Source organism: Eumetopias jubatus, unplaced genomic scaffold (assembly GCF_037043125.1).
Source record: "Eumetopias jubatus isolate StellerSeaLion01/CBP00866 unplaced genomic scaffold, mEumJub1_p1.0 scaffold_4, whole genome shotgun sequence".
Classification (NCBI taxonomy): domain Eukaryota; kingdom Metazoa; phylum Chordata; class Mammalia; order Carnivora; family Otariidae; genus Eumetopias; species Eumetopias jubatus.
Window position 1 is genome coordinate 156,568,903 of NW_028274810.1, and position 16,582 is coordinate 156,585,484.

The following is a 16,582-nucleotide window of genomic DNA, read 5'->3' on the forward strand; positions in this document are numbered from 1 at the left end:
AAGTCAGTAAAGCAGAATGAATGCGATGGTTTTCCCACCTCTCCTCTTTGGTTTATTTTCTGGATGTTTTGCTAACCAATACACTTCCTCAGGTAAGGTACAGAGCTTCTGGAACAGAATCTTCCTCAGGAAAAATTCTTTGGTCCTCCTTCAAATCACCCCTTCTACCATCATGCTGGTTTCTAACGTGACCACCTCTTGATTTTCTGCTGCCTAGTATAGGGTAAGAGTTATTGTCATTGTCAATGCCAAGCACAGACAGAAATCCACTAGGGGAGCCCTTACAGTACCTCCTTTACCATCATCTGAATTAAGATGTGAATTCATGATATTACTAATAGATACATAAAGAAAAAAACATGATTTTAGGTATCAAATAAGCCATTAGAGTTTTTCCTGGTTAAAGTAAAATTAGTTTTCAGGAGAGAATTAATTCCTATTGAGAGTTTTATTACATGCTACAATAACTATTCTAAGAAGTTACATGTACTAACTCATCTAATTCTTAAAAAACAAAAAACAAAAAACAACCCTCTGAGCAAGTATCATTATCATTCCTATTCACAGATGAGGAGATTGAGGCCAGAGAAAATAACTTGCCCGAGAGTACATATACAGCAAGAGTTGTGTGACTTGCCCCCAGGCCTCCAGAAGACTGAACAGGGCTATAAAATGCTTGCCTCTCATTTATTTAAATTTTGGTTCAACAACTACTAAACTCTAATCTCTAAGGCCTCACTTTTGGCTATGAAAATGCTCAAAAATAAGAATCCCTCACCATCTTTTCTTTTGTAGATAGATATTAATGGTTAACATTAAACATTGAGAAAAGGAAAAGGAGTGTTCTGGGTTTTAAAAAACAAGCAAACAAACAAAACCTCTCATTGCTCCGCACCTAACAGCCTGGCTTTTCATTTCATCGTCATTTTTGTAATTGTTTTGCTGCCATCTAGTGACCCAAATGAAAATTAAATACGAACATAATTTTGCCTTCTCGTTTTCATTTTAAATCTGTAAGCGCTAGTTTAGGGATAGTTTTTAAAAATCATTAAATTTTCATACATTAAATCTGAAAATTTTTACAGTTCTCTCTTTTTTTTTTACAGTTTTCATTATTTGTAAGATTTATCTCTTTATTCGAGAGAGAGTGAGTGGGAGGAGGGGCCGAGGGAAGAGGGAGAGAATCCCAAGTGTGAGCCAGATTATCCCATCACACTGATCAGGACCTGAGCCGAAACCAAGAGTCCGACGTCTAACCAACTGCGCCCTAAATGCCCCAGTTTTCATTCTTACCTCTTCTCACTTGCTCTTCCTCTACTAAGATAATATTTTTACTCATATCCAGAATTCCTCTTTAATATCAAATAAGAAGGTGTTAGAAGAGAAACTAAAATCTAATTTATTTATGTGCGGTCTCTGATGTGGTTTTGGACTACAGGTATTTGTTTTAGAACAATTTTATTTGTGGCAACTTTTTACATGTATACAAGCCAGATAATAGCTGATCAATTTCACCCATATTTATTTGATTACATAAATGAGTACAGTTAGATGCTGAAACCTACATGTCCTATGTGGAACACTTCCCGTTCACCTATGTAAATATTCACTGATTGCATATAAAGAGTTTTGGATCAGTGGTCATGAATATTTACCTTTTCATAAGTATATTGTCTCCCCGTTAAAGGGGTAGGATTATAATATATTTGCACTCTCAAATCTAACAGTACCTTATATTCAGTAAATTCTTATTGATTATATGCCATTCATAGACTTTTAAGGATAGAATTATCTGAATACTGACACACTTAATTCGAATTAGTTTCTGTTCTGTGTTGAAGTTTAAAAATATCTATGATGGTTACATCCTAAAGAACAAAAGTTGGCAGGTGCCGAAACACGTTCAGCACAGCTCCTAGCCATGTCTCCCGTGTAGGCTGCGTGTGTCGGAAGTGCAATTGTTTGGAGTCTTATGCGTGATCGTGAAAATGATCCCTCCACTGAATAAGGACATATGTGTGGTTTCAATATTCTAATGAGCATGTATAATAACTCAGCATTTTGAGTGCAGGGAGAAATTGGAAGTTTTAAGTTGGGTGATAATTGTGAGCTTTGACAATAACTCGGATTGGAGGGGAAAATATGTTCCAACAGGGAAGCAGTCATCTGAAGCTAAAGAGAACATTTCCCAAGGAAGTCTAAACTAAGTAAGATGAGCAAAAAAGCCAGTATTAGTCTTAATTATGTAGAGTAATTGTTTGTTCAAGAAGATGAGTATTTGTCCTGGGGTCATCTGTGTTCATCACATCATTTATTCACCAGATATTTATTGAGTGCTTATTAAGTGCCAGACACACTACTAGGGCAATAAGGGGAATTTCAGTTTATAAGATTCACATCTGTGCCCTCATGGAACTCATGGTCGAGGGAGATAGCCGTTCTTGATTGGAACTTTTTCCCTTAAAACAGTTCCAGCCTTGTGTAGCCTGTGTTCTTGAGTAAGGACCACTGTAGCTGGTGTTAAGTTATATGTTCCTCTCCTACACAGAGTGTATGTTGGATGCATTTTTACAGTGCTTTAAGCATTACTAAGTAAGTACCCTGAGAGAATCAGCTTGTGTATTACCACTAATTGATGAAAGCTCCACACCTCCTAATTTCAAGGGATTTAATTAACACATCCACTTGGCACTGACCAACCTGGTTTTACTTCGCCCAAGTGGTAATCTATTAAATAACTTGAGTGTCCTAGGGCTTTGTCGCCTGACTTGACTTCCAGCATCACAGGAGTCTCCTGACCCAATACCATTTTCATTCCTTAGGGTGATGAAATTATTGCTGTCATTTTCTAAGGTAAGTTAGTATATTAACCAGTGATGTGATGAAAGACATATCAAAGCCACTAACTACAAAATTAGTCTTTATGTCTAAACATATTAAATGTTTTGAAGGTCTCAATGTATGGGCTTTTGTAGTGTTAGACTAGGATTATCCCAATGCACATTTAAAAAAATAAAGATGTAAAAGCTACAGTTTGACTTGATTCCATGCCCCTAAGTAGCAATCATGGTATGGTACCGGTATGGACCCCAGAATCCTAAACCAACTTCGAGGCTTCTGGAAACTAGTCCACACTCTCAAATATATGGCCATACATTCCTCTTCTTGTCTGATTTTCTCTGAGGGCCCTCACTGACTCTTAGCCATTCCGTGAGGAATGTAACATCCAATTAAAATCAGAACCTGAGTTTGTCATCATCACCCTTCAGTTATGAAAACAAATTTTGTCATTCTTAGTTTTAGTCCATGTTTGTCATTTATGACCGTTTTCTTCCCTAAAAAACACAACACGATTTTTCTCATTCATGTCTTTATTAGTTTTGACGATCAATACAACTGCTTTTACTTCAAGTGCAGTCATTAAATCCTTTATGTTCTAGGAATTATTCTACCCTCAAATTAGAAAGATATCAGAGGCAATTTTTATTTAATAAGCATGCAAAGAGAAAAGTAGTAAAATTAAAAATAAATGGCCCTCCTTCAGGTAAAGAAAAATGTTAGGATAAAGTTAGCGATCTTTATGAAGAAGAATTTCAAATACCGGATCACATTTTTTAAGCTCCTGGTTGAATGTGTTTTCCTTTCATCGATAATCAAAACCAGGTAATCTCTACAGTAACTAGAATTGTAATAAATAATGGACCTCTTATTGGTTTTATTTAAGGGTTAAAACGCATCATTTCATTGCTTGGTGTGCATAGTCATTTTAATTTCTGGCTTATGTTTAATTGCTCTATGATCTTCATAAGCATCTACTCCTACATATAGAATTACTCATTATTTAAAATGGACAACTCAAAATATGAAAATAGTAAAACTGAAGTTCTGTGAAATTTAAGAAGACAGAAAAATGGTGCCCAATACCCATTTTTCTATATCTTTACTCTCCCACTTGTTTCTTCTTTGAAACCTTACTAACAATGCTACTTTTTTTAGGGAGGATGGTTATTACAAAGGCCAAAAGCTTTCATATTACATCTTGTCAAAAGTAACTTTGGTTTGTCGATTATTGCACTCTTGCATTCGTTGCTCAGTGTGGAAAGCTGAAATATACTTGGAGTAAGGAGCACCAAAAGGAGACAAGGAACCAAGCTCTCCAATGGCAGGTTTCCTTTCCTGAAGAGGGCAAGCTCCAGCGGCCTCATTTGAAGGAGGCTTTCACCACCCTGCCCTTGATCGGCTGCGGAGGACGCCAGTTCCCCACAAGGGGCACTGGGGGCTCGTTCTCAGCGCTGGAGAAGAGGCTCCGCAGCTTTGCCATCTGCAAGGGGCAAGGGAAGACTGTCAGCGTGACATTCAGACCAAGTGCACATATTTGTACGTGACAGAAATTTCTGGCTTTTAATATTTTTTTTAAAGATTCTATTTATTTATTTGAGAGAGAGAGAGAATGAGAGACAGAGAGCATGAGAGGGAGGAGAGTCAGAGGGAGAAGCAGACTCCCCGCCGAGCAGGGAGCCCGACGTGGGACTCGATCCCGGGACTCCAGGATCATGACCCGAGCCGAAGGCAGTCGCCCAACCAACTGAGCCACCCAGGCGCCCAGAAATTTCTGGCTTTTAAAACAAGACAAACCACAAAACCTGTTGGTCCAGAGTTATCTGGCTACCAGCTCCTGCATAATAGAAGCCTTTTCTGTATTTGTAAAAACACTTTTCTTTTCTTCATTTTATATAGGATCACCATGCCCTCTGGTCCAAGTGTTTCCTCCTGAATTCTGAAGCAATTATTTTAATTTGACGGGTCAGTATGAAGCATATACTTTATGTAGGAGGGGATGACAATATCAGCGCAAATAATAAGCATAATTGGCTCTTCGTTGTATACGTTTATGGAGTCTTTTCTTTTTTAAAGAACGCAAAGAAATTAGTCATGCTATATTTAAAATTTCAAGAACATTTTTAAAGATTTTTTTTTTCTTAAGGGAGAAGAATTTAGGAAACTGTCGTCAGTACTGTATTTCTACATGAAAATGTTTTTAGCTTTCTCCTTAAGAAGAAAATTTCATTCCTCTTTCAGAATATGTATATGAGTGAACCTGACCATTAAATCTGATCTTTTGACAAAAGAGATCGTATATACTTGAGTCTGTAACTGGCAGAAATATGAAAACTTTTGTCTTAAGTAAGGGAAATGTACTGATAAACTACTTTACTATTAAAGTAGACATCCATGATCTATTGTGTGAGTTTCTGTGTTGTCTGCTTGCTTTAATTTGTTCTTCTCCATATCACTGCCTACTTATTTTTTCCCAGTCTTTCCTTGAAAGTCTCTTTGATAAATGTTGCAAGGACATTCTTTAGATGAACACTAAGAACAAAAGCCTGAGCAAAGGAGTGAAGAGGTGTTGGAAGCAGACAGACATTGAAATCTCAGCTCCTGCATTTGGCTGGGTGATCATGGACAAACTACTAACCTTTCGGAGCCACAACTTACATTTCTGTAGAACTGGAAAAATTGCATACAGCTCACAAGGATGTTAAATCCCTTCCATTAGTATCCTTCTCCCCAGGCCTGTATTTACAATCTCCTAACCGGTACTTAGTAGTTGAGGGAGCTCCAAATTAACAAGGGCAAACTCATATTAATAATCTAAACCCTTAAGTGTTTTTAGAGCATAAACTCTGTCCTTGTTCAGTGTCACAACCACCATTAAATGATCTGTGTTTATCCTGGTACTTTTGGGAGCCAAGTTTTAGAAAGTTGAACAAACTGACTATAATTAACCTGAGCAAACTCGGAAATGCCTAGTCATAGAGCTGGTCTGTAAGCATCCTTGTAGCTGCTGTACATTTTCCATTTAGCATCTGTATCTTATACAGCCACTCAGCGATGGAAGTTAGCATGTTCTCAAGGCTCTGCCTGGAGCTGCCATTTACCTGGTCGGAGCTCACGGTGATGGGCTCCTTCAGCAGGAGCCACACGATGCACTCCTCACAGGGCGGTGTGGTGAAGGAGCCGTGGTAGGTCCAGTAGTCCCGGCAGGTGGGGAACAGACAGGATGGGTCGAAATGTGTGAAGGGCGCCTCCTTGCCCTGGGAGAGAGCAGGGCACAGGCCCAATCAACAGACGCACTCACACTGCCCACCCCAAGGGTCTCACCATTTTGCAAGAATGGATTTCAAATGCAATAAAGAAAACAGCATTATTATTATTATTATTATTTGGTAGCCTCCACGCCCAGTGTGGAGCCCAGCTTGGGGCTTGAACTCAAGACCCTGAGATCAAGACCTGAGCTGACATCACGAGTGGGACGCTTCACTGACTGAGCCACCCAGGCGCCCCAGGAAAATGGAACTTTTAAACAAAGTTCATGCCTTTCAGAAATAAAGGTCAAAGAGGGGAAGCCGGTTTATATTATGACTTTGGCACAGTTGTTGTAACATTTTATTCCCTATTATCTGTCAGTAGAACTATAATTCCTCACTTCTCAAGAAAAAGAAGAAAACTCACACTTAACTGTAACAGAAATATTTCATATTAAGTTAATGCTTACGTTCTCAATGATAAAAAAAAAAAACAGGCTCGCTTGAATATTATATTTGGAATACTTTCTCTGATGGTAAAACTTAATAGCATTTGATTAGAACAGTTCCAAAGGCAATGAAAATGAGTCTGTTAATTAGAAGATTCTACTGTTAAGATTTAAAATATGTAGGTGTCACCCAGGAGAGAAAGGGCAACACCAGGACCCAAATATTTAGTACTTCTGCAAGTGTGTGCATGCATGTATGCGTGTGTGTGTGTGTGTGTGTGTGTGTGTGTCTGTTGGGGGGCAGGGGGTGACCATTCAACTTCTCTTACATCCACTTCACTAAGAAAGTCATTATCTGACAGACTGAGAATTTAATAAGGTGATGTATGTAAAATTGCACTAAAAATTATAAGCCATACGAATATAATAACATTTGTTTGTATACATATGCTTAGCATATTCATCAGACTTAGTAACAGACTTTGGGTGGAACAAATGCACTTGAAAATGTAATAATAGGGGCGCCTGGGTGGCTCAGTCATTAAGCGTCTGCCTTCGGCTCAGGTCATGATCCCAGGGTCCTGGGATCGAGCCCCGCATCAAGCCCCGCATCACGCTCCCTGTTCAGCGAGGAGTCTGCTTCTCCCTCTCCCACTCCCCCTGCTTGTTTTCCCTCTCTCCCTGTGTCTCTCTCTCTGTCAAATAAATAAATAAAATCTTAAAAAAATAATTATTCCCCAGAATTGCCTAGCTTGGGGCACCTGGGTGGCTCAGTCAGTTAAGCGTCTGCCTTCCGCTCAGGGTGTGATCCCAGGGTCCTGGGATCGAGCCCCGCATTGGGCTCCTGCTCGGCGGGGAGCCTGCTTCTCCCTCTGCCCCTCCCCCTGCTTGTGCCCTCTCTCTCTCTGACAAATAAATAAATAAAGTCTTTAAAAAAAAGAAAGAAAGAAAATGTAATAATAAAAAACTGCCATACCCTGCTTTATGTTCTAGGCAGGAACGTGATTTATTTTTACCTTTGTCTTAATTTTGTCCAGGTTGTCAAGAAGCAGCTGGAACTCGCCTTTCTCACGTCCTATCTGTCAGAAAATCGAAAACCGATGGTTACATTTTTCCCTTCTCCATAATCTACGATTGTCTTGAAAACTAACTTTGATCCATCCATCCGCAACTAGTGTTTATAAATCTGCCAGACTATCTGGTACTAAGCAAAAACATAAGTTTATTTCTCCTTCAAGATTTTAGGGTATATATTTTCTGAACTAAATTTAGACTCCAGGCCTCTGAAGTACAAAACCACAAAATTATACGTTGATTTATTTCTATGTCCTCGACCTTCTCGGCAGTCTACTTTTTTTTTTTTTCTTTTTTATAGAACTCAAGCTAGGATGGATTCAATGTATGCAAAGCTATATCTACTGTCTTCCCGGCATAGACCCACTCCACTTCCTGTTGCATTGCATTCAATCACTAAAAACGACCCAATGAACTCAGGACATAAAACAAATTAGGTCATTCAAAAAGAAAGAAGCTAGATTTTCACCTCTGGCTTAAAAATCTAGATTATGTTACCACTAAATTCATGTGTTAATGACACTAAGTCCACTTTAAACCGAAGCTGGCCCAACAACACACACATTCCATGTGCTGTCTTAGCCTGAGATCATGTGAGTGGTAGCCACTCTGAGCTGAAGGGATGTCCAGCCAGGGACTTGGCATCCCAGCTGTTTCCAACATCAGCTTTTCTGGTTTCCAGTGCAACTGAGGTAGAGTAACAGGAAAGGATAATGAAACAAGGCTGCTTTTGCCCTCCCCACCACCACAATAAGCTCCTTCCAAGGCTTTGTCTCTATGGCCCCTCCACAGGCCCACACATTCATTCTTGAGAGAATTTAGAAGTGTTAGGGGGACTGAAGTATGGCAAAAGGTACACTTTTGAGGGAGAGCTAAATATTTTGAGCTGATCTTCCCAGAAATGTCTTGATCAGTTGAATGAATAATGAAATTCATTCCTCTCTCCCCTTTAAATAAAAGGAAGGAGGGAGACACATGCCATTCTAACCATTGACAAGGAACTAAATTTTGAAAGAAGATGGCCAATTTTTACCTCACCTTCAGAAAAATGCCAACCACAGCTATCCCGTCAGGTTGCTTGAGAGCTTCTCCGAAAGTGTTATACTTTGGATTCCAGTGAACCAAATGAAGCTGAAACCATAGAATACAGGTTATGAGGTACATTTCTAGAGTAAGAAAATAAGTATAAAATTATTCACAATAAATCCAATAATTTTACTAAAGTTGCTGAACACTCTCATAGGAAGTCGATAGAGTTCTAAATATCAACATGCAATATTTTGGTAAAATTTTTAATGGTTTAAATAAAAAGTGTATAAAATTATTATAAGTAGGTTTAGAAATTTATAATAAGCAATGAGTAGAAGTTGAACTTTGGTTAAACTAATTCAAAATATTTATTTTAGTTTTGTGCAACATCACTCCCTTTTCTAACAAATCAAAGAGTGAAACACAGAGCTATAAGCAAGAAGCTGATAACATTCTAAAGTTACAATTAATTAGGAAGTGGGGGGAACAAAAAATAGGAAATTTCTTGGGCATTTTCATATTTTCATATCTACCTCCTTTTAGTCCAGGCAGTGTTCAACAACCTGGTGGGAACCTTATCTTAATTTAAAACATAGGCACCAGTTAAATTAGTCAAATTTCCCATATCGAGTTACACAGAATGGTAAGGGAATACAAGAGTTCAGAGCAGTTAAAAATATTGTATTCAAGACCAAAAGTGTTGAGATCATCCCATGTGTAAAGGCCAAATGACAAGCCGTGCCCACAGTTGTAAGAAATACACTAAACTTTCCCCATTTTCAGGGGGAAGTTGTCTAGAAGGCATTCTCAATAATTTACTTATCCTGTCACTGACCTTCTGATGGGCTGTGGAGAAATGGAATGATCATAGTGAAGTACTTTGGGTCTCCCAGAGTTCAGTTTAACCAACAATTAAGCTGCCTAAGGATTCTGCCCAAGAGAGTGTCCGCAGTGCCTCCAAGTTTCCATCCCAGCTCCCGTGTTGGCTCCTGTGTTGGCCAGAGCTTACCCATGGAAGACTGTGCCCGTAAAAATGGAATGATCCTCACCTCTCGGGCATTTGTCACCCCTTATAGCCTTACAAAAACAATATGTGGAAGGCTTGTCTTATTTCCTTGTAATTTGCTGCCTTGATCGGAGCTACAAACCATGCCTTTCTTTAATGGGTTAACTGAGACAGTAGTATTTGCTCATATTAAATTGTAGATGTATCCGTATTTACCTATTCATCTATGTGTGTGTGTGTGTGTGTGTGTGTGTGTGTGTAAATATATACATATATATATAATCATGCACACATACATATACACACCCTTCATTAAGAGACTAGAACACAAGCATTAGCCAGAATTACTAAAGGCTATTTTTAGAGCCTTACATTCTTATAAAAGAGGCAGTTGAGGGCACTGGACAAGATGATAGATTCTGGGGGCGCCTGGGTGGATCAGTCAGTTAGGCAGCCAGCTAGCTTTTGGTTTGGCTCAGGTTATGATCTCAGGGTCCTGGGATGGAGCCCCTTGTCCCTTGTTGGGCTCCCCGCTCAGCGGGGAGTCCGCTTCAGGATTCTCTCCCTCTGCCGCCCCCCCCTCAAATAAATAAATAAACTTTTAAAAAGGGATGGTAGATTCTAAAGCCCATCTACATAAGGTAGAGCACCAGGCTTAGCACTCTTCAGCTCTGTAACTTTGTCATGTAACTTTCCTGTGCCTCAGTTTCCTCATCTGTAAACTATCTCATAGAGTTGCTGAGAGGATCAGATGAGTTAATATTTGTAAGCACCTCATGAATGCTAGCTATCCTTATCTTTTTCTGTTCCATTCAGGAACTTGGCCTTTTTTTTTTTTCATTATTAAATGGCTCTCCAATTTCTTAATATAACCTTGAAAATTTTCATGCGTGACACCAACTCATCTACACTCTCTTAACCATCCAGCCTAGACTGTTTGGCAGCTTCAGCTTATGCTAAAACTACTCCAGGTCTTTTCACAACCTCAGGCTTGAAGGAAGGGCAGTGGATGCTATTTTGTTGTTATTTTTCACTTTTCAGTTTTCACTTTGGGAGACAGTTGCTCCTACCTCTGCTGCATACTTGACTCCATCCACGGTGTGCTCAGAGCCATGATCATCAGAGGCGCCCCAGTGGAGATGAAACTGGCGAAGTCGATAGGGTCCAGTGAGAGGACCACCCCTCAGCACTGTGATTCAGAGAAGCTGGGTCAACAGTGAACTCATGCTTCACTTACAGAGTCCTACCTTAAACAAGTGCTCTTACAGCCAAAGTTCGATGGGCAAAGGTAGTCAGTCTGCTGGGTGGATATACTGCTCTCAAGCACACTGGTCTCTTTCCCACAAAGTCTTGGGATATATCAAAATAAATGAATTCTCTTTTCTGTCTTGTTTTGTTTGCTTGTTTTATTATGTGTAAAATGTCAATTTAACATTTATGACAATAAAGTTAAAACAAAAGATGGGCAATAAGGATGTAGACAGTCAACAAATGAGTCTGTTGTGTGGTGCGGTGGGAAGAACAGGACGGTTGAGAGCCAGACTGATGTAGGTTCAAATCCTAGCTAATTGTGTGATCTCAGGCAAGTTGCTAAACTTCTCTGAACCTGTTTTTGCATCTCAATGAAGGTGATAATAATATCAACCTTTCAGAGCTGCCGTGAGGATTAAATGAGATTAAGGACTTTAAAGTGTTCATCACACTGCCCAGCACACCAATCACTGAGCAAATGTGAATTCCTTCTCCATGTCTTGCTTCCAGCTCCACTCTTCTTTAAGACTACTCTCATTCACATTTAACATAAACTGTGTCTATCTGAATAAGACAAAAAGGAAAATTCAGAAATTTCCCAGGGAATCAATCAATGTGGACAGCCAAACTACGTAATTCTCAGTGGCATTAATTTTTGAGTTTTTTTGCCCAAATACCTCACCACAACACATTACTTTGATCTCACTTCATTCACCTGAGGAATGATTTAGAGGTTCAAATATTTTCTGCAAGACACTGGAAATTATGCAAAAAAACCCAAATCAAGATCTAGCAACATAAGAAAGATCAAAATAGAATTCAAAGTAGCTATTCTAGAAAGGATTGACCAATTCTTGGAGCTGAAATGGCACACTGGAAGCCACATAATGTAAATCTAAAACAATAGAGCTAGACTCGGATGAGCTTAGTCATGTAGAAATAAGTGGTTTGATTCATAGCATTTTTCCTGTCCAAGCACTAGAACAGTTACTCTCTGGACATAGGAGTCCAATTGATTAGGATAACTCATATGGAATAGTCAATATTTCACCACTTTTGCTTACAGAAATGGTGTTTTCATGTGGTTCCACATAATAGGTACTGTTTAATTTTGTTGTTTATCCTTCAGAATGGAACTTGATTTAAATGGAGAAGGGGAAAAAAGTAATAGCAGTATGAAATAATGGTTTAAGAAAATATAAACTTCTGATACCCATTATTTGGAGCCTCCTAGTAGGTAGGAATCATGACACTATTGCTCTTTCCTCTAACATCATTGAGGATATTTATTTATGTACATCAGTAAGGATAATTTTAACCCTTTTTACAAATGTGGTTATAAGAAAAAGTATTATTGTACATCAAGCACCAAAATATTAAAAGGTAGATTCTTTCTTACTTCATTTACTTTGAAATAAAGTATTTCTAAGTAGCCTGTTTTTATTTCATTGATTTGCTTAATAGTGTAGTAAAATAGAGTTTTTGGAACATGTGATTTTTCATTTTCATGGCACACAAATCACTACTCACAAAATTGTCAGGAACTTCAAAAACACTCACCAAAAGGATTAATCAGATGAACCCCACTAAAGCATTGAAGGCAATGTTCCTGACTCACATAATGACCTTATCCTCTCCCCTGGACTGGGCCCCACCCACACACCACAGGGAGAAAGTGCCTACTTTGTTTCTTTGCCATGTTCCTTGCTTTGTAGAATGGAATCTCTGCCACCCATGGGAATGGGAGCCTTGCTCTCCAGACTGTGGTCAGTGACCTCAGGTGTAGGCCATCCAAAAGGACACTCATTTGGACTCATTGCCATCACCTCCCTATCAAGCTGCATTTCAAGAACGCATTGCCTGGGTGCCTGGGTGGCTCAGTTGGTTGGGCGGTTGCCTTCGGCTCGGGTCGTGGTCTTGGGGTCCTGGGATCGAGCCCCACATGGGGCTCCCTGTTGGGCGGGGACCCTGCTTCTCCTTCTCCTCCCCACTTGTGCTCTCTCTCGCTGTCTCTCTCTCTCAAATAAAGAGAAAAAAAAAAGAACGCAATGCCAACTATTGGCTTGGCCATGGGCCCATTTTGCAGCAGCAAAGTTGACTAAGGTTTGAGAGTGAGGTATTTCCTATTCCATGCATAAATATAATTCTTCATGACAAGAGCAAAACAGAATGTCGTCTCCATTTTCAGAGATGAAGTGACCCATCTTACCACTAATTCTGTTACTGGGCCATCAACCTCATTTTTGCCAATATGGGCATTGAAAATGTCCATGTGCCTCTACCTAAGTGTCATACTTACTTGACCTATCATAGGTATCATCAAACACAACCCTGCAGGTCTTCCCATTGTTCAGGATGGTCTTGCAAGAGGCAGGATCATAAGATGCTGACCATGGCAGCAGAGAAGGGTCGTGCTTGATGTCTTTAGTATGCAGTTCAATGGGCGACTGGTTGTCTCCCTTGGCAATGGGATAAAGTTCATGCCAATGGTCAGGACCTAGGAAATCAAGTTGAGGGGATTTATTTATTTGGTGGCACATTCCAAGCCCTCTTTCTAATCGACTAAATCAGCAAAATACATGGAGGCTAGTCAGTGATTATGAAAAGGTCTTGGATATCAGTTTGGGCAGCACAAGGCTTAGCATTTAAGACCTTTTCATAGTTTCGTTAATAGTGTACCTAGAAATTATATTTAACTCAGTGTATTCCCCCCTGCTTGCTCAAGAATATAGCCTCAAAAGCTAATTTTTGAAATGCACTTCATCACACGTTTTACCAATGCTATCTTCCACCATATCACTGGAATAAATAACACTGACCACATGAGGTTTTCAAAGCACACCCCTATTTGTTTGTTTGTTTGTTTACTATGGGTTAGGCAGAAGCCAGCAGGCAGAGCAAGGATTCTTAAACCAACACTGGACTCAGAGAGGTTAAGCACTTGCCCAGGATCTTGGAGTAAGGGACAATCAGAACTGGACCTGGGTGGTCTGACTTCTCAGTCAGAGGCAGTGTGATCTTGGGCAAGTTACCCAGCCTCTCTCTGCACTTCAGTTTCCTCCAGCGCAAGTAATAACGGCTCCATACCAGAGAGAACTAAATGAGATAAAGGTAAAAGGGTCAGCAGCTTTTGGCACTTGGTAAGTGCTCAGTAAATGTTAGTTTCCATCGACTCCTCCGCCCATATTTCCCCACGCACTCCCTAGAGTTGCCCACTTTCTGTGCAATGCCAGGGGATCCTCTGGCTCCATCCCGGACCAGAGTGGGGGGGGCGGGGGCGGGGGCGGGTGGGCGGCTGCTCAGACTCACCGTTGTGGCTGGCGTAGCCCCACTCCTTGGCCATGGTAGTCTTTGTAGTTACTGGACCGCAGCTGACTTCTCTCCCCGGGGTCGTGCAGCGTCCCTGCGAGCCCCCGCCTTTTATATAGGTCCCCCACACACTGCATGGCCTTATTAGGTCAGCGAGGGTGGGGCAGGGGGGCTAAACTGGATTGGGGTGGTATTTGGGAGGCGGGGTGGGGAAAGCCAATGAATTCCAAGAGCTAGACAGCTGTCCCGCGGGGGGGGGGGGGGGTGGCGGGGGAGATGGGCGGAAGGAGGCCCCCACCCCCTCCCTACCCTATCACTGAAACCTCGGCTCCTGGCTCTCCTACCTCTCCCTCCCGCCTAGCAAAGCTGCCTGTCTTTCTAACGAGCGGCGCCACTTTTGCCTCAACCTCCCTCCCTCTTCCAGGCTTTTCGCTGTTGTTTTTGCGGGAGATGGGGGATCTTAACTGTGCTTAGCCACCAACGAAAATCTGCAGCCCGGCGGCACTTGCAGCCTCACTTCGAAGTTGCTTTTAGCGCAGGCTGGTTGTGTGGCTGCGGTCTCTGGACGCTTCTGCGAGTTTATTTCGCTCCAGCGATCCGATTACGGTAGCTGGAAAGAACACGTCTCTTTGCCTGACCCGTGTTTGACTCCCTGGCAGGCAACTTGTAAAATCTTAGGAGCGGAGGATGGGAAGAAAGAAGCCGGGAGGGCAAGTTCTATAACTCCGCTACCCTTAAAGAGATTGACAATACCCTGGTCTTGGAACCGCACCAGGCAGCATTTCCCAACCTAGCGGGTTCCTTTGGTCTGCAGGACGCTGAGGGCTAGATATCTCGGGGAGCTCGGGGAATCCGGCACAGGTCTGCCTCCCAGGTTAACCGAGAGCAGGAGCCTGGACTGACTTACCCGTGTTGTGTGAGCTGTACGTCTACTCACGAAAAGTCGAGAATATTCTGGAGTCTTGGAAGGCCACAAACATAAAGTGAGTCATATTGTTTAAAACGTAGGGCCTCATTCCTCAAGGCATAATGAGAGATTAGAAGAAAAGGAAAAGGAAAGTCTTCCAAAATACTTTGTATTTTTTCTCCCCCTCCCAAGTTGTTTTATAATATGATGACCAATGCAAAAGGAGAATAGAACGGGCATAGCCAATGCGCACATGTCAAGAGATATATTTTTAAAGGCCTGGTTATGGTTTAAATTGAAGAAGTCCGTGTAGAAGATATTTATAACTCGAAGACTATGTTGTAAATTTCTTCTTTATTCTAGGTTAGTAATAATTTTATTTATAAAAAAGACAGCAAAGAGACATAAGCCTAATTTCAGTGTTATCCTGAACAAGGTTGCAATATATATTTCCTTAATTACTTTGACTTTTATTGATGCAGGTATTTTGTATTTGGGGATTACTAAACTTGAAAAGGAAATCTCTCATCATGGTAAAGATAGCTCATCCCCAAGGCATGTGGAATGACTGACCACACTCATAACCTGGACGCCAGGGGAGTCACTCCCCAGCGTATTTTTGTGAGCAGAGATCATTTGATCCACACAATAGCAATGTGGAGTCAAGAACTGAGATAGTTCGGAAAATCCAAGCAAAGAGCAAATGACCTTAGACTCTGAGCTCAAATATTCAGGATCAGAAAGTCTGCAGATTTGGGACGTCTGGAGTCAATTTTCTGCTTTATTGTGATAGTGTGGTGCTATAGTTTGTGGTTAATGGAAGTGTTTTCTATTTCTTATTGAATGCATAATTATTTATATCAGTAAACTATGATCTTTGTTTCAATACATCAAATCATTATAATCTCTTTTTCTGGAATGTAAATGTTGGTAACTACATTTCATGTTATTGGTATAGTAGTAATACAGGTGAAGTGACTTTTTACTGGAGTAGAGTTGGCATACAATATAATATTAGTTTTGGGTGTACAGCATAGTGATTGGACATTTATAGACATTATGAAATGATCACCATGTAAGTCTAGCTACCATCTGTCCCCATACAAAGCTATTACAATATTAGTGACTACATCCCCTATGCTGTACTGTTCGTGCCAATGATTTAGTTATTTCATAACTGGAAGTGCATACCTCTTAATCCCTTAGCCTATTTCAGCCATCCATTCCCTTATCCCTCGACACCAGTAACCACTGGTTTGTTCTCTGTATTTATGAACTGTTTCTGTTTGTTTTTGTTTGTTCATTTGTTTTGTTTTTTAAATTCCACAATAAATGAAATCATACAGTATTTGTCTTTCTTTGTCTGACTTAATTCACTTAGTATATACCCTTTAGGTCTACCATGCTGTCACAAATGGCAAGATTTCATTCTTTTTTATGGCTGCATAATATTTCATTACATATATCTCCC

The 16,582-nt window shown here is 40.5% G+C and overlaps 1 protein-coding gene across 1 annotated transcript; it reads right to left on the minus strand.

Moving 5' to 3' along the window:
• Positions 1–3,353: 3,353 nt before the first annotated feature.
• Positions 3,354–14,276, minus strand: CA3 (carbonic anhydrase 3). The gene is made up of 7 exons (XM_028110551.2): positions 14,205–14,276; positions 13,195–13,392; positions 10,715–10,833; positions 8,648–8,740; positions 7,552–7,614; positions 5,940–6,095; positions 3,354–4,321 (listed from the first exon to the last, which is right to left on the minus strand). Exons 1-7 carry the CDS (start codon positions 14,236–14,238, stop codon positions 4,202–4,204), a joined length of 783 nt encoding a protein of 260 aa, XP_027966352.1. The 5' UTR covers positions 14,239–14,276; the 3' UTR covers positions 3,354–4,201.
• Between the last annotated feature and the right edge of the window lie 2,306 nt (positions 14,277–16,582).

Coding starts and splice junctions, on each gene's coding strand:
- CA3 (XM_028110551.2), bottom strand. CDS start 14,238: ATGGCCAAGGAGTGGGGCTACGCCAGCCACAACG. Junction 13,393..14,204: donor GGGCTACGCCAGCCACAACG/GTGAGTCTGAGC, acceptor TTGATTTCCTAG/GTCCTGACCATTGGCATGAA. Junction 6,096..7,551: donor TGGACAAAATTAAGACAAAG/GTAAAAATAAAT, acceptor GCTCTCTCCCAG/GGCAAGGAGGCGCCCTTCAC.